Source organism: Miniopterus natalensis, chromosome 22 (assembly GCF_054644295.1).
Source record: "Miniopterus natalensis isolate mMinNat1 chromosome 22, mMinNat1.hap1, whole genome shotgun sequence".
Taxonomy (NCBI): Eukaryota; Metazoa; Chordata; class Mammalia; order Chiroptera; family Miniopteridae; genus Miniopterus; species Miniopterus natalensis.
In genome coordinates this window covers 12,621,536-12,639,107 of record NC_142102.1, presented here as the reverse complement: position 1 = coordinate 12,639,107, position 17,572 = coordinate 12,621,536, and the positions used below count along the sequence as shown (strand labels likewise).

Genomic DNA, 17,572 nt, shown 5'->3' with positions numbered 1-17,572 from the left:
AGTCCTGGGGGAGGACCGTGTGGTAACAAGGTTTGTCCCGCCGCTTTCCATCCGCACTGGGGATGCAGATTTACACAAACGGAAAAAGGGGTTGGGTTGGGGCTGGGGTGGGGGTGCATATATAGCTGAAACTTTCCCGCAGCCCAAGAGTTCATTTGCCTCTGCTTCTGTCCATCCTGAGCCAAGCCTGGACCCCAGGAAACTCGCGCTTTTTAAAAATATATATGTTTTTATTGATTTCAGAGAGAGAGAGAGAGAAAGAGAAACATCAATGATGAGAGTCATTGAGGGGCTGCCTCTTGCACGCCCCCTGCTGGGGATCGAGCCCTCAACCCCAGGCATGGGCCCTGATCGGGAATTGAACCCTGACCTCCTGGTTCATAGGTCGATGCTCAACCACTGAGCCACGCTGACTGGGCTCCTGTTTTTTGGGTTGTTCTTTGTTTTTCTTTTTTTTTTTTTTTTAATGAATGGCTTTTATTTATTTAGTGTGACAGAGGGAGCCCTTTGGACCTTGTGTTGCCCCCCCAAGAGACACTGGCTTTTCTCTTTCTCAGATGTCCAGTGCTGGCCTGGGCCTCTCTAGCCCCTTTGTGCGGAGAAGGGGGAGGAGGCTGGATGTACAGCCCCCGCCGGTTCCCATGCCCTATTCTGAACAGCTCTATTCAAGGATATTTCTGGGAAGACACAAGGGTGCTCTGGGCTGGAAGGAATGACTCAGGAGGCAGCCCCAGTGCGAGGGGCGCTGCCAAGACATAGAGGCACCAGTGGCACAGGGGTGGCTTGGGACAGTGCATGTTTTAGATGGGATTTAGCTCTAGAAATGCCAGTGCCCCCTAAGCTATCACAAATAAAAACGAATTCTAGAGATAGGAAGAAATGTAAATACATGCACACAGACACAATCCCTGGGCTGCTTAATTCATAGGAAGAAGATTATTGCTACAGTAGTTAGCTGACCATTGGAAAGAGAAAAACATCTTGTAACCTTCCCTAAAAGCTTGCAGTACATTTGGCATGTAAGAGAGGCTTCAAGCATCCTAAGCAAAGTTTAAGAATAAGTGGGGGTGAAGAAGCGGGGGGGGGGGGCAGAGAGAGACAGAGACAGAGGGGGGGAAAAGCTCAACCACACTAATAATCTTTAAAAGGCAAATCAAAGCAAATATAGATAATGTTTGGAACATCTGGCCTTGGAATTCTATTAGCCTCTTTAAAAATGAGGTTGGTCTCTAAATGCTGATATAGAAAGATCTCCAGGTGGGTGAAACTTAGGTGCACATAACAATCCGCACACAGAACAGAAAAGCAAGGTGATGATACATGCTCAGTGTCCAAATTATGGGAAATTCAGAAACCTTTAAAAAGATAACAAAAATCCACGTATAATCCCAATACCCAAATGTAACCTCTCTCATCTCACGGTTATAACGGGTCTCCTTTCATTGTTTTTTCTATGCGTGTGAGTGTGGCCGGCATGAACTGTACCACCACATCAGGATGCCTTTAAGATCCTTTTCAAAAATAAAGGAAACTGAAATTAGCTCTAGCCTCTAACTACTGAATTAGCCCCTAACCTCCGTTTTGGAACTCCCCCCCTCTCCTGGACTGCGCAGGACGCTGGGGTTTCTGTAGCACACAAAACAGCCCTGTGGACAGGCCAAAGGGTCCTCTTCAGCTCTGACTGCGGCTGTATCTGCAACTGCTTGTAGTTACACCACAAGGTGTCACTCTGCGCACCCTCAAATCCACCTGCCCCTGTGGGCCAGTCTTCAGACACTGGCCTGTGAGATGCCTGGGGGGGAATTCCACTCCCACAGCACCGCCTCGGTACCAGGCCGAGGGTTCCCACTCTGCTTATGTCTGTCTAACTGCCTACTATGTGCTGACCAGCAGCAAGCAGGATACAGAAGCTTAACTTACTGCGTCCTCATGAAAAGTAATTAAAATAACTTTTTAAAATCTCTGATCATTGGATAAGTGAAAAATATTTTTTTGGCCAGATTATAAATGCTTTATTATTACTATTACTATTATTACTGTTACTATTTCTATTACTATTACTATTGCTATTTTATGGTGGGTATTTGGCCACTGGGTGCTTTTATTGACTAAGAGTTCAGTTTCAGTCTCTCTTTACTTTTTAATTTTTTTTTTTCAATCTTCACCAAGGATATTTCTTCCATTGCTTTTCAGAGAGAGTGAAAGGGAGAGAAAGAGAGGGAGGGAGAAAGAGAGAAATATCAGTGTGAGAGAGACACATCAGTTGGTTGCCTCCCACATGCACCCCAACTGGGGCCAGGGACGGAGCCTGCAACCGAGGTACAAGCCCTTGGCCAAAATTGAGCCTGGGACCCTTCAGTCCATGAGACAAACGCTCTAACCACTGAGACAAACTGGCCAGGGCTCAGGCTCTCTTTCCAATAGAATGTAAATATATAGCTACACATGTCTCTACGTAATTGTTATCAAATTAAGCTTAGTCACTAAAAGAAGGTTCGCTATCTGAATTTTCTGTATTTCTTTCACCTTGGCCATCAGGCCCTGGCGCATCTGGCCTCTCACGAAGACCTGGGTCTGGTCCTTCTGATATCTTTTTGTTCCTGTTCCCATCACTGGAGCCATTCGGGGATGTCCGGCGTATCTAGGATCCTTGGCTACAGTTAAGATGTTTTCTGATGTTACTTCATTTTCCGGTGGTCCAGAGCCTTGTAAACTGTTCTTCTGGGCCGGCCGGTGTGGCTCAGTGGTTGAGCGTCCAGCTGTGTATGAACCAGGAGGTCAGGGTTGGATTCCGTCGGGGCACAGGCCCAGAGTGCGGCTGGATCCCCAGTGGGCGCCTTGCCGGGCGGGGCCCGGCGGCGGCGGGAGGAGGTGCCCGGCTCCCCCGCGGAGGCCGGTGGAGGCCAGGTCCCGGGAGAACAGTGTCCGATCCCCGCGCTCAGCGCCGCAGAAGCGGCCCCCGCAACCGGGGAGCTGGAGAGTCGGGCTGAGCACTTGTCCCGGTGCAGAACTGTGCGCCGGAAGGAGGGGCTCGGAGTCTTTGCGAGTGCCCGCTCAGGACTACATGTCCCAGGAGGCACCGCGGTGATTGAGCGCTCGGCCAGCCTATGGATGGGGGAAATGCCTCGTCACCGAAACCGAGGAGCCAATGGCAAGAGGGCGTGGGCGGCGTCTTCCGGCGGCCGGCTCTCCGAGCGCCAGGTCCCACCTGTGTCTCCACGGAGCTGTCACGAATCCCGCCGGGATCCCGGTAGGGACGCGCTCGCGGCGGGCCCGGGGCGGCGGGGCGGGGCGGACCCTCCTCCCTGCACCCTCCCCGGCTGGGCCCCGGGGCGGTGAGCGGGTCCGGGGAAGGAGGCAGCGGCCGCAGCCGGGGCGCTGCCCGGGAGCGCGCGGGAGGCTCGGCCGCCGCCCCGACGCCGCCGCCGCGGGCCCCCCGCGCTTCCCGGTCGGCGCCCGCGCGTCTGCTGAGCTCCGTCGCTGAGCTGCGCTGCCGTCGGGGCAGCGGCCCTGGGGTCCGCCTTCTAGCTCCTGCTCGGTGGGGGTGGCCCCGGGGTCGCCGCTTCGCCCAGTGACCCTCCGGGCGCCGCACCCCGATGGGGGGAAGGACGGGCGGCGGCCCCACCGGGCGGTCATGTTCCTATTAATAAACCCGGTGACACGCCGCCGCTCCTCTCAGTGGCGCGGGCGCCCAGCGCTCCAGGGCCTCCGAGGTCACGGGCGCCCGAGACGGGGCGGGACGCAGGGTCCCGGTAACCGCGGCTGGGGACGCGCCCCCCGCGCGCCCGCGCTCTCCGCAGGCGGGCGCCGCGCTGTGCTGCCGACGGACCGCGAAATAAAACTCAGGCTCAGAAACCCACGGCGGTGTTCACTTCGTAGTGACATTGCTTTTTACCCCGCGGGTTTAAAGCCAGAGACATGAAATGTATTCCTATGGCGTTTAGGTCCCTTAAAAAACTCAGTATTTTTTTTATTTATTTATTTATTTATTTATTTATTTATTTATTTATTTATTTATTTATTTATTTATTTAAATATATCTGTTATTTTATATTTTATTATTTTATTTTATTACTTTATTATTTTATTAAATTGATTCCAGAGAGAGGAAGGGAGAGGGAGAGAGAAACACCAATGATGAGAGTCATTGATCAACTGCCTCCTGCTCGCCCCCTGCTGGGGATCGAGGAGCCTGCAACTGGGCCTGTGCCCTGACGGGGATTGGAACCCATGACCTCCTGGTTCATGGGTCATGCTCAAACCCTGGGGAAACTCTTTTAAAGGGGGAATCTATCTTATATTTCTTTGTGACTCCCAATGCCTTACAAGATATTACTTAATGAATAAATTACTGATACATCCAGTAATCTGGTCATCTCCCCCCACCCCAATTTTATGAATGTATTAATGATTGTTTTTAACAGCACAGTGGTTAGAGAATCATATACTTATCCCCGCTGGAGTTCACCTGGTTTTACAGCTTATCAGTTTTTCTTTTTAAATCCATGTCTTTTTAAGTCTCATTTCTGACTGCAGAAAACCTCGAAATAGTACAGTACCCAAGGCAGTTCCCTTAGGGGTTCTGCTTGGTCTGTCCCTTGAGGTTGACACCAAACCTATACAAGCCGGGAAACGTCAGCCGTCCTCATAACTAATATGAGCATAATTAAATCCACAATTGCCAGCTTGCCGAGGACAATGTAGTTGGAGACAATCTAAAGCTTTCCAGAAATCGAGTTACACCTGGACATTTCTCTCCTTTGTGTATCTTGTCCCACCGTGGGCAGTTTGCTCCTCAGAAAATTAGTGTGTCCAAAGACAGGGTTCTGTTCATGCGTGGGGGAGGCCTGAGCCTCTCTAGTGATGGGAAAGTGGGCCAAGGGAAGGATTATGTAAAAACAGATTAAGAAAAGCAAGCCTTTTGTGGTTGACAGAATTTACCTGAGAGCTATTCTAGTGGGGGGGGGGGAGGCTTTGCTTGCGTATACTGATGTCCTTGGTGGGTATCTTTTGGTTTTCAGACCATGGTGAGAATGTCCAGAGAGCTACTGATACATACGGAGGTCTCCGGCTCTAGGACCTGATGACCGGCAATGATGTGGCTGGGGACTTCAGGGAAGAAAGGGCACTGCTTAGAGAATCGTCTTCAGGAATGCCACCCAGCACAGTTAGAAGAATGGGCTCTTAAAGGGTAAGGGTGCTACTCTCCTTTAGATTTAAGACACACACACACACACACACACACATATAATATGTTTTTATTGATTTCAGAGAGAGGAAGGTGACTCATTGAAGAAAAAGACAAGCAAAAGTCATCCACCCACCGCTGAAGAGTTACTGTGCTTCCATATATAGAACTAAAAACATAATATATAAACATAGTTATAAAATTAAAAAACAGGCAGGTAAAGAATTAGAAAGTGATACAAAAACAAAAGAAAACATTGGGATCCTACTGTACATTCAGTTGTACCTCCTCCTTTCTGATACATTGTATCGTGAATGTATTTTGACAACAGTAAATGTCTTTCTGTATACCACTTAAAATGGCCACTTAGTATTTTGCTGTGTGAGTACAATAATTTGCATTAGATTGAGCCACATATTTGACCACTTTTTACTTATATAATGACAGTTTTGTATGGCTCAAATATAATTATGCCTTTGTCGTAGGACATTTAGGTCATTTCCAAAATGTTGCCAGTATTGTGATGGCCAACTCTGAGCTAATTGTCTTTTTTAAGTCTTGTTTATTGAAGTATAATTAGTTAATAATTACCTGATATGTCTTTTGCACAACTTTTTTTTTCCTCCCATTTTCTTACAATTCCCAGGATTAGAATTGCTGGGTCAAAAAAATAGGTACATTTCTAAAGTATTTGGTATCATCGCTGTAGCTCTTGCTGCCCTTCTGGGAAGATTTTAAAGCCCAATATTATAGTTAACTGCCTTGATTCTCTCTAAGGGTGAGGTCATGGTGGCATTTGTTTTTCCTGATAAAATTATCTCTTCCCCACATGGGGTTAGCCTTGTGCCTTCAGAGATGAGTTATTGTACTTACCCTAGAGTTTCAATGACCCACGTCTGATTTTGTTTTTCTTTTTTAATGGGAGGAGAAGGGCTTTCCCTCCGCCTCTTGGGGAGGTCACCCTCTCCCTCTTTTATCGCTTTATTGTAGCTGTTGTTTTAATGAGACCGAGCACACACCAGGGTTTCTCTGGGTGCCTTCTTCTACCTAAGGAAGGAGGAGAGCTTAGATTTTGGCCAGGCCTTGTGCGACTGGCTCAGATTCACACCCTGCGTTCCTCTTCCTGTAAAGGGTTTCGAGACCAAGTGTAATCTCCCAGCTGGAACAGAAAGAAGAGCCCTGGGCTCTACCACTCCAAAGCTCCGGGGCAAGGAAGATCCTAAGGGAAAGTCGCACAGGTGAGATGTGACTGTTCCTTGGTGGGAAAAAATGTTCGAATGCTGCCCTAGAGCTTTGCTCTTCCTATTAGACATTTAGATTTCAGTTCTTGGGCAGTCAGTCACTGACCAAATAAAGTCTCTTTTCAAGTAAGCATTGCACTTTTTTTTTTTCCTTTTTTAAAGGCTATTCTTTTTTAAAATATGTTTTTATTGATTTCAGAGAGAGAGAGAGAGAAACATCAATGATGAGAGTCATTGATCGGCTGCCTCCTGCTCGCCCCCTGCTGGGGTTCGAGGGGCCCGCAACCCGGGCCTGTACCCTGACCGGGAATCGAACTCTGACCTCCTGGTTCATAGGTTGACACTCAACCACTGAGCCACTCCGGCCGGGCTTCACTTTTGTTTTGACTATAACATCTATGAAAGGAATTGCCCAATTTTGGCAATATGTCGCTAACTCTTGAAGGATGTAAGTCACCTCAAGATTTACCCGGTCATCCTAAAATAAAAGGGTTTAGGAATTCATGTGAGTGTTTCTATAAGCTCAATGAACGTCAATAAACTTTTCACAACATGCAAACCAAAGTAGTCAAATTAAGTACAGTCTGTCGCGGAAACACTAATGTTAATCTTTCTTGCTGCTTTCTGATGTGCGTTCCTGAAAACTTCATTCTCTGTCACTTCTGTTAATTTTTCAGACTTTGAGAATCAGGTGGGAAAACTCCATCAGGGCGTTTCTGAGACAGCAGAACAACATGGGGCATCCTCCGAAGGCGCCAGGAAAGTTATTTCTCGTACTCCGAGCTGGGGAGGAAGCTGGGAGAGGGGCCTTGGGTTAGAGGAGTGCGGCACCCTCCCGGGAGGAGGCTATCAGGAGCCCTTTTCCCAGCACGAGGATTTAAACCAGCTCCTGGACGGATACGTAGGAAAGAAGCCCGTGTGCGCAGAATGTGGGAAGAGCTTCAACCACAGCTCCTATCTCATAAGACACCTCAGAACTCATACGGGCGAGAGGCCTTATAAATGCATCGAGTGTGGAAAAGGCTTCAAGCAGAGTTCCGACCTTGTCACCCATCGCAGAACACACACAGGGGAGAAACCCTACCAGTGCAGTGGGTGTGAGAAAAAATTCGGCGACAGCTCAACGCTCATCAAACATCAGAGGACCCACACAGGCGAGCGGCCCTACGCGTGCCCCGAGTGTGGGAAGACCTTTGGGCGCAAGCCACACCTCATAATGCACCAAAGAACCCACACGGGAGAGAAGCCCTACACGTGCCTCGAATGTCACAAAAGCTTCAGCCGCAGCTCCAATTTCATCACCCACCAGAGGACCCACACGGGAGTGAAGCCTTACCGCTGTCAGGACTGCGGGGAGAGTTTCAGCCAAAGCTCGGATCTGATTAAGCACCGGCGGACCCACACGGGAGAGCGGCCCTTCAAGTGCCCCGAGTGCGGGAAGGGCTTCCGAGACAGTTCTCATTTTGTAGCTCACATGAGCACTCACTCGGGGGAAAGGCCTTTTCCTTGCCCCTCCTGCCACAAGACTTTCAGTCAGAGCTCACACCTGGCCACGCACCAGAGGACACACACAGGGGAGCGGCCTTTCAAGTGCGACCACTGCGGCAAAGGGTTCGCCGACAGCTCCGCCCTCGTCAAGCACCAGCGGATCCACACGGGAGAAAGGCCGTACCAGTGCGGCGAGTGCGGGAAGAGCTTCAGCCAGAGCTCCCACTTCCTGACCCATCAGCGGATCCACTTAGGGGACAGGCCATATCCGTGTCCCGAGTGCGGCAAAACCTTCAACCAGCGGTCCCACTTCCTGACACACCAGAGGACACACACAGGAGAGAAGCCTTTTCACTGTGGTCAGTGCGGCAAGAGTTTCCGTCAGAAAGCGCATCTCTTATGCCACCAAAACACTCATTTGATTTAGGGGGAAACGTCTTCAGTGGTTCTGCTGCGCCCCTCCAAATTTCCATCGGCACTGCCTTCAGGCACCCCGGAGAGAGACGACGTGAACCTGGGCGTCGGTGACTCAAGCTGGGCCCTGATGGGCTTCCTCTCTCTTTTTTTTTTTTTTTTCCCATGTTTTAATGGGGTGATGATAAACCTATAGGATCCAAGTAATTTGTGTTTTGAACACCAAAGGCATTCCTTCAGTGTTTTCCATGGACTCTCAGACACGGAAAGATGGTTGAAGCCTGGTTACTAAAGGGGAAGTGAGATAAATGTGGCCCAGAGGTCTCACATTGTCTCACTTGGTGCCTAGTACAGTGCCTGGCACCAAGTAGGTGCTCAGTAGCAAAAAGGCCACATTATCGCGATAATGACCAACATCGGCCTTATTACGCAGGAAGGAACTTACTAGCGCAGCTCTGCAAGCCGAGGACTTGCAGGAAACCAGGTTGGCGCTAGGAGATCCGGGGTGCAGGCGCACAGGTTTAACAAAGCGGCATTAGCCGGCATTCGTCACCCGATGTCTCACGGCCATGACAAGGCAGGATTGCCACAGAGGATGTCTGCAGTCTTGTGACTAAGAGGCTGAAGGAATTTCAGGAGCTTTCTGTGCAGCGGGCCCGAGGTGCTCCCACGGGAGGCCCGCTGCCGTCTGAGGCACAGAGCTATCCAGTGACGGGCAGGCCAGAGGGACCTGGGAGAGGAATGTAACGCGTGGACGCGACATTCCTGAGGCTGTTAAGCAATGTCGCAGGGGCCCTTCCGGGCAGTCAGCTGCGGGAGACAGCTCCCGCTTCCGAACTCGCTAGGTCACTTGCCTTTTAATTACTCTGACCCTTCGAGGGCCACCCACTGCACGCACTGGTACATTCCTATATTTAACTGAAATGCACTGAGGGAGGAACTGACTCCGCCGAGAAGGTGACCTGTTTGGGTCCTGGCCCTGACACTTGACCTTGGCCGGACCTTGGCCGGACATCAGCCTTCTCTCGGGCCCTACCTTCCCTGCCTCACAAGGTGGTTGTGAGGCTCTAATACACACACACACGCAGGCACGCACATGAGCACTTTGTTGTTAAACTATAAAGCGTAATATCTCTAAAAGCTTAATGCTACAGTATTGTCGCAAATGCCTCTTTTTCCCAGGAACTCTGGATAATTCTCTCTCATGATGAGGCACTTCTTTTCTCTCCCGCTGAAAACGGAAGGCCTGACAAATGCCAGGCGGCTCGTTACGGGTCACGTAGTCAACAGAAGAGCCAGCTTTTGGCCGCAGGTCTCCTCATGACAGCGTGGGACAGGGCAGTCCTGGGGTTTGCCCGTGTCCCTGAGACACGGCAGGACCCGAGCACGCGTGTTATCCCCGTCAAACGGATCTTTATAGGATCCGGGGCTGGGGGTCCTTGATCCGCAAGGGGTAAGAGCGGACAGGTAAGGGCAGATGCCAGGGGGTAGGGAGGGCGCTGGGTGTTTCCTACTCTACCTAGAGAGAAAGCGGGTGCCTCACGGTGTTATAGACTCAATTATTACGTCAGCCTTGCAACACTAGCCTGTTCCCTCCCACTGTGTGCAATGCCATCTGAGGGCTTCCACTCACGGGGGCCAGGACTAAGCTCGCTCTTTAATGGGGAAAGTAGATATTTGACCAGGGGGAAAAAACAAATCTGATCAATTCAGTGCAGTGGGTCTCAGAAGGTGAGCCCAGACCTGTATCAGTAGCATCCGGGAACTTGGTAGAAATGCAGATTCTAAGTCCTTGCCCCAGACCTCCTGAATCGGAAACTCCAGGGGTAATAATATGTGGGGACTCCAGGGGCACCAGCTCTCGGGGGGTGGAAGTGTTTTGGCCAAGGGCAGGATGTGCAGTGAGACTGTGGAGTTGAGTCCGATATCCCTCGGGAGGCACGTTCTGGGAATTTGGTGCTGGATTAATGCAAAATGTCCTGGAAGAGTGTCCCCCCCGAGGGAGCCAGTTAGAGGGCACAGAGGGTCACAGAAGCTACATTATACCCGCAGGCACAACCCTGAACCCAGCAAGGAATGCGACATGCGCTGGTCGTCCACGAGTGACCCTAGATTTGGGGGGCAGGATGCAGAAGTGGCACAGACCCCGGGGCAGAAGGCCCGGCTTCTAGTTCAGGTACAGTTACTCACCAGCCAGCTGCCTGGCCAGACGCCAGTTGATCACTGTAGGCTTCATTCTGTCTGTTAAAATCAGAAAAAGATCTCTCTGTCCCCGGCTCTCACAGACCACCCCCGGCCCTGTCCAACGTGGCGAGCAGGCTCTTGCGCATGTGCACAGTCACGCTCTGAGAGAGAAAAGCAGGCAGCCTGTAGCCTGTAGCCTGATTACGTATCAATACGTGGAACGACAAATCGGTGCCTCTATCTCTCTCCCCTTTCTCTCAAAAAATAAAAAATAAAAAGATTGATCAAAGTCAGGGTAGCCCGGCTGGCGTGGCTCAGTGGTTGAGCATCAACCTAGGATCCAGGAGGTCACGGGTTCGATTCCTGGTCGGGGCACATGCAGAGGTCAGGGTTCGATTCCCGGTCGGGGCACATGCAGGGGTGCAGGCCCCTCGATCCCCAGCAGGGGGCGAGCAGGAGGCAGCCGATCAGTGACTCTCATCATTGATGTTTCTCTCTCTCTCCCTCTCCCTCCCTCTCTCTGAAATCAATAAAAACATATTTAAAAAAAAAAAAAAAAGTCAGGGTAGAGGTTAACTGAAATGAGGAAGGAAAAGGCTGTTTCTATTTCTTAAGCTGGGTGCTGAGGGTTGTTTTTTTTTTAAAAAAATTACTCTTGAATTTGCATTATTTATATCCTTTTGCTTCGCAAGAAAAAAGCAAATAGGAAAATGGGACCCTCTTCCAGAGACTCACCTTTTCCACTTAAATCTCATTAAGTTGAGTTCTACTAAGAAAAAAAAAAAAAAAAAGCTGGGGGGGGAACAACCCAAGCGCCTGGGCCTGAACCCGCCAGGCCAATCCCTCCTGTTCTTTCTCCATCGTACTTTCTCGTTTTTTCCTTCAGCTAAAAAGCAAGCCCTCCCCTCACATCGTACACTTGTAAATAAGCGTCCAGAAAACGATAGGCCCGCGCTGGTTCTCACTTTTTGTTTTTAACCGTCACCCGACGGTATTTTTTCCATTGCTTTTCAGAGAGAGAGAGAGAGAGAGAAGAGCCGGTGTGAGGGGCACACGCATTGGTGGCCGGATGCCCCGCGACACCAGCAATGCTCCTGTGAATACCTTTTATTTTTCCCTCCCAGGAAAAAAATGTTTCCACAATTTAGGTCATTCCTACAGGGCGTGAACATTTTTACAGCTCTTGTCGCTCGCTGCTAAGTCGTTTTCTGAGCAAATTGTACCAGTTTACAAGGCCACCGGCCCTAAATGACCGCCCGTCTCACCCACACCCTCACCCTTGAGAAAAACAGTGTTGCTAACTTAAGAGACAGGATTTTTACATATTGTTTTCATTTGTATTTATTTATTTAACGTTGAAGTTGAACTTCCCCCTCTCCCCATACGTTACCTTCTTTCTTTTATTTTTTCTGTTTGTCGTAGGTGCACATAGAGTATAGGATCTGAATCCAAAAACTTTATTATTTGTTTTTTTGAGGAAGTCGCTTTATTTCCTGCTCCCTTTCGTTCCCCTCACTGCTTTATTTCTTTTTTAATTCATTTTTTTTTTTCTTTTAGTGTGTTTTTATTGATTTCAGAGAGCAGAAGGCAGAGGGAGAGAGAAACATTAATGCTGAGTCATTGATCGGCTGCCTCCTGCTTGCCCCCTACTGGGGATCGAGGAGCCCGCACCCCAGGCCTGTGCTCTGATCGGGAATTGAACCTCGATGTCCCGGATCCTAGGTCCATGCTCAACCACTGAGCCACACTGCCGGGCACTTTTTGAGTTATGAATAATACACATTCATTTCAGAAATCACAGAAAAATACAGTTAAGCAAACAAACAAAAAAGTCACCTTTTGCCCCACGTTCCAGAGATAACCACCACCATTTATTGTATGTTTCTTAAACATTTTCTCTAACAAAAAATATAAATAAATATATATCACCTAACCTTTCTGAGCCTGTTTCCTCATCTATTAAAAAAAAAAGAAAAAAGGAAAAAAAAAAGAGCCCAGCCCGGCGTGGCTCAGCGGTTGAATGTCGACCTAGGATCCTGGAGATCAGGGTTCGATTCCCGGTCAGGGCACAGGCCCGGGTTGCGGGCTGCAGCCGATCAATGACTCTCTCATCATTGATGTTTCTATCTCTCCCTCTTCCTCTCCTTTCCTCTCTCTGAAATCAATAAAGATATATTTTTTAAAAAAAGAGAGATTACTTGTTTCCAAGTTGATAATTAAAAGAGCTGGTGTCTGTGAGAGGGATTTATTAAGGGTAAATGTTATATAAATGCAAGTTGCTGCTCTTGCGACATAAAATACCCTTTACTCCGCCAAGCGGGGTGATGACACTTGTTCCTTGAACACACCCGCCGTCTTCGGCACAGTCTCTTCTCTCTGGGACGGGTGGGGGACGTCGGGCCCGCGGGCCATAGGTGGCCCTCAACATCACTTGGTCTGGTCCTGCCAAGTCAACAGCAGGTGGGACTCGAAATTCAATAAACCTAGGAGCTTTTTTCAGAGCTAGTTTTTAGGTTGATATTTTTGTATGGCCCCCTGAATGACGTTATAAATATCCAAGTGGCCCTTGGCAGAAAAAAGGTTCCCCTCCCCTGCTCTAGAACAACTTCCTGCGCAGTGTTTCCTACCGAACAGGCATCCACTCTACTTTTTAAAAAATTCAATACGTAAGACCTACAGAAGGTGTAAAGAGCAGTGCGGAGAACAACCGTGTATCTGCCATGGAGCTTAAGAAATAAATTTTTTGTCCATTATGCTTTAATAAAAAAAAAAAAGATTTTTATTTTATTTTATATTTTTAAATATTTTTTATTTTATATTTTATTTTATTATTTTATTTTATTTATTTTATTTTATTATTTTATTTTATTTTATTTTTCTTACCCAAGCACTTAAAAGTTCCTGTGGACGCTTCCTCAATCACAGCCCCTTCCCGAACCCCTAACCACTTTCCTGAACTCAGTACTTCCCACTCTTACGACTCTACACGTATTCATGCTTCCTCTCTCTACATGTTCATATGGAGATATTGCCAGAGGTCCCTCCTAAGTAATGCATAATATTGGTTTGCATAGACGTGTTTAATCCGCCTGTGAATGGGCATCATGCTTTATACCCCCCCCCCCCCGTATTATATCTGTGAGAGTCGCCCTGCTGGCGCATGCAGTTGCATCTCATTTCCTTGCTGTAACATGCATGCCAAAATCACACCAGGTGTCCCTGTTTTCCCGATGATGGCCATTTGTTTATTTATTTATTAACCCTCACCTGAGGATACTTTTCCCGTTGCTTTTTCAAAAGAGACGGAGGGAGAGAGAGAGAGAGAGAGAGAGAGAGAGAAACTTCGATGTGAGAGAGACGCACCGATTGGCTGCCTCCCGACTGGGGCCAGGATGGAGCCTGCAACTGAGCTACCTGCCCTTGGCCAGAATCGAACCCGGGACCCTTCCGTCCACGGGCCGACGCTCTAACCGCTGAGCCACACGGGCCAGGGCCCGATGACGGCCGTATAGATCGTTTCCGGGCCTTGCTGTCACGGGCCCGTCTGCAGTGGCCATTCCGACACGCCTGCTCGCGTCGGCGTGTAGGAGTTTCCCTGGGCACATACACCTAGGAATGGAATCCTGAGGTCGTGGGGCACCTTTTAACTAGATAGCTTCAGGTTGCTCTCCCAAGCCGCTGGGCTGGTTCCGGTGCTCACAGTAGGTATTCCCTGCACTATCCTGGCCTCCCGCCTCTCGGTGTCGTCAGACTTTAAAATGTTTCCAATCTGATGGGTCGGGATGACATTGCATGGTGCTTTAAATGTGAATCTCTCTGATTAGCAGGGACGTTGAACACTTTTTTTTTTTTTTAATGTGTTTATTGATTTTAGAGGAAGGGAGAGGGAGAGAGAGAGAGAGAGAAACATCAATGATGAGAGTCATTGATCAACTGCCTCCTGCACACCCCTTATTGGGGACATCGAGCCCACAACCTGGGCATGTGCCCTGACCGGGACTCAAACCGCGATCTCCTGGACTGTAGGTCGATGCTCAACCACTGAGCCACACCGGCTGGGCGGGAGTTGAATAACTTTTTACAAGTTTAGTGGTTGTCCGCGTGGCCACTCCAGGGAATTCTAGTTCATAAAGGACTCTTTCTGCAAGGCCCCTTTGAAACCCTCCCCCTCCACGGAGATCTTCCAGATCTCCGCCACCAGGCAGATGGGATCTCCTTTGGATCCCTCTAACCCTTTCTACATCCTGGATTACGCTCACTCTGAATTTCATCTTACAAAGTCATCTGTGTACTTGTCTAAAGGGCAGGGATTATGTTTAACTCAACTTTACGCCCTTGTTAGTGCCCAGCGCAAAGCAAACACCTCATCAACTTTTGTCGACTCCCCTCCTTTTAAAATCGCTTCTTCCCCTGCCGCCCGCAGAGCAGAGCTGAGTCTCTGTCACGCAGAATTCAAGACCCTTCCTCGGTCCCCGGCATCAGCTTCCCCTCCCGCTGCTTCTCCTGGCCTGACCCTGCCTTCTGCCCCAGATACTGGATTCTTTGTCCACGGCCAGGGCCCAGGCTGCCACCGTCTGGCTCTTCTCCCGCAGCCGGGACGGCAGGCGGGTCAGTCCCACCTGTTGGGGCCGCCCACCGGATTCTTCAGGAGACATCCTGGGGATCCCGAAGCCCCGAAGCTTGCTTTTGTTACGGAGCACGGGGCTTTCGCTCTCCAGCTGTCATTTGCTTGCTAACTACAGGTTAGCTACTGTTGCCAGTGGTGACAGTGCTACTGTTGCCAGTCGGCCCACGAGCTACATTGTCATTCCGCAGATGTTGAAACACTTGCCAGGAGGGAACCCTGCCCGCGCAGACTTGTCTCAGGAGCCAGCCCTGGACAGGAATCTGTGCTCTGCTCCCCATCTGCCTCTCTTTTTGACATACTTTGATCTGGCTCCTGGTTCCTAACTGTGTTTCTTTTCTTTTTTCTTTTTTAAATCCTAAGGGTATTTTTTGGGGGGAGGGGGGCGCCTCGATCAGAAGGACTTGGGCCCCAGGGTATTTTTTTCCCCATTGCTTTTCAGCAGGGTAGGGGGGAGACAAAGGGAAACATGGATGTGAGAGAGACACATCGATTGGTTGCCTCCCACGCAGGGATCGAGCCTGCAACCCAGGCCCGTGCCCTTGGCCGGAATCGAACCCGGGACCTTTCAGGCTACAGGCCAACACTGTCACCACTGAGCAACTGGTTAGGGCCTAACCACATGTCTTGATGGGTCCTTACGCTTGTCTTCTGTCTTGAGCCTCGAGTCCGCAGCGGTGTCTTGGGGTCCGTCCTGACTCCCGCCCGGAAACCAAAGCCCCGGCTCCGTCCTGGGCTGTCGTCCTGGCTTCGTCCCACAGCTCCCAGGGCTCCGCTGCCACTCGCCTTTAGACCAGGACGTGGGTGGCTCGTCAACGTGCGCTGAAGGGTTTTCAGCAGCAGTTTGGCGTGTGCAGGGAGTGGATGACTGCCTTCTGGGCGATTGTCTATAAACTACACGCAGTGATGTTAAATAGTGGTGGGCCAGAGGTTTCTAGAATCAGAAAGACCTCGGCCCGATCTCTGACTGTGAATCTTCCGGCTTGAGCAACATACCAAACCTGTTAGTGCCCGTTTCCTCGGATAGAAAACGAGGGTAATCTTCATGGGGTTATCATGAGGATTAAATAGGACAATCCAGAGAGAACGTTTAGCACGATCTGGAACACGGCCAGCCGTTGGCACGTGGCCGCAATTCCAAACAGGCAGTTACTGAAACCTTCGTTCCTTTCTGAAAAACCGTGAGGTCCAAGAGGTATCTAACGCCGAAATGCCTGGCAGTAACTCTGCTCAGACACAAGATCCAGACTGTCTGAATACTCGAAGCACAAGGCAGAATAAGTTTTCTGCAGCCCTGCCCAGTTTGGCTCAGTGCTTAGAGCGTCGCCCCCCCCAACTGAAGGGTCTCGGGTTCAATTCTGGCCAAGGGCATGTACCTCGGTTGCAGGTTCTGGTAGAGGCACGTCGATTTTTTTTTTTTTTTCTTTCTCTCTCTTTCTGAAAAACAATGGAAAAAATATCCTTGGGTGTGAATTTAAAAAAAAAAAAGTTTTTCTTAAATAAAAGGGATCAGTAACGGGTAACACTTAGAATTTACTGAAGATGAACACGGGGCCTTTACCGAGACCCACTGGGTGGCGTTTTGTAATTTGCTGAATGTTGTTCCCTTTGCTCTATCTCTCGCTTGAATTTAACCCAGGGAGACCGAGAAACGAGATGGGGGATGTCACAGGTCAGAGGGAGCACTCACTTCATTATTGGCTCCATCTGCTCGAAGGACTCACTGCGAGGAGCAGGGTCCCCAGCCAGTCACTGTCCTTTTCATGCCGAATTCCATCGTCGGCGTGTGTGACGGACGACTCCCTGTGAGCCGCCTCGCGTCTCCACCCCTCCCATAGGCCCAAACGTCCTCGGACATAGGTATGAGTTTCCCTCTCAAGTCTGGGCAAGTTCGACTGGATTCTTTGCTCAAGTCTTTTAAGGTGAAGCTTGAAATGTCTACTGTGCCGGGCCTCTTATCTCGAGGATCTGGGAAAGAATTTGCTTCTGAGCTAATTTAGGTCATTGACGGATGACCCCAGTTCCTTTCTGTTGCAGCTCGAGGTCCCTGTTTCCTTGCTGCCTGGGAGCCAGGGGTCATTCCTGGCTCCTCAAGGTCCTTTCTATGTGGCCTCTGCTACCTTAAAAGGGGCAATGGCCCATCTAATCTTTCCAGTGTCTCGAGTCTCTTTTACTTGTGATACCGGCTGGAGAAGGCGCTCTGCTTTTATTTATTTTTTGACTTAAAATATGTCTTTATTGATTTCAGAGAGAGGAAGGGAGAGGGGGAGAGAGAGAGAAACATCAATGATGAGAGTCATTGACCGGCTGCCTCCTGCTCGCCCCCTGCTGGGGTTCGAGGTCCCCACAACCGAGGCCTGTGCCCCGACCGGGAATCGAACCGCGACCTCCTGGTTCATAGGCAGACTCTCAACCCTGAGCCATGCCAGCCAG

At 49.8% G+C, this 17,572-nt stretch overlaps 1 protein-coding gene across 2 annotated transcripts; it reads left to right on the top strand.

Moving 5' to 3' along the window:
- Window positions 1–3,205: 3,205 nt before the first annotated feature.
- ZNF774 (zinc finger protein 774) lies at window positions 3,206–9,735 on the top strand. 2 transcript variants are annotated; one of them, XM_016217151.2, is made up of 4 exons: window positions 3,206–3,250; window positions 5,022–5,191; window positions 6,320–6,426; window positions 7,107–9,735. In XM_016217151.2, exons 2-4 carry the CDS (start codon window positions 5,094–5,096, stop codon window positions 8,342–8,344), a joined length of 1,443 nt encoding a protein of 480 aa, XP_016072637.2. In that variant the 5' UTR covers window positions 3,206–3,250; window positions 5,022–5,093; the 3' UTR covers window positions 8,345–9,735. The 2 variants fall into 2 exon arrangements, with proteins under 2 accessions (XP_016072637.2, XP_087685367.1); XM_087829241.1 differs by lacking the exon at window positions 3,206–3,250 and having other exon boundaries at window positions 5,017–5,191.
- The last annotated feature ends 7,837 nt before the right edge of the window (window positions 9,736–17,572 follow it).

Excerpts from the sequence above, each read along its gene's own strand:
- ZNF774 (XM_016217151.2), top strand. The coding sequence starts at position 5,094 with ATGATGTGGCTGGGGACTTCAGGGAAGAAAGGGCACTGCTTAGAGAAT. Across the intron at positions 5,192-6,319 it reads GAAGAATGGGCTCTTAAAGG|GGTTTCGAGACCAAGTGTAA; the intron begins GTAAGGGTGCTA and ends CTTCCTGTAAAG. Across the intron at positions 6,427-7,106 it reads CCTAAGGGAAAGTCGCACAG|ACTTTGAGAATCAGGTGGGA; the intron begins GTGAGATGTGAC and ends TTAATTTTTCAG.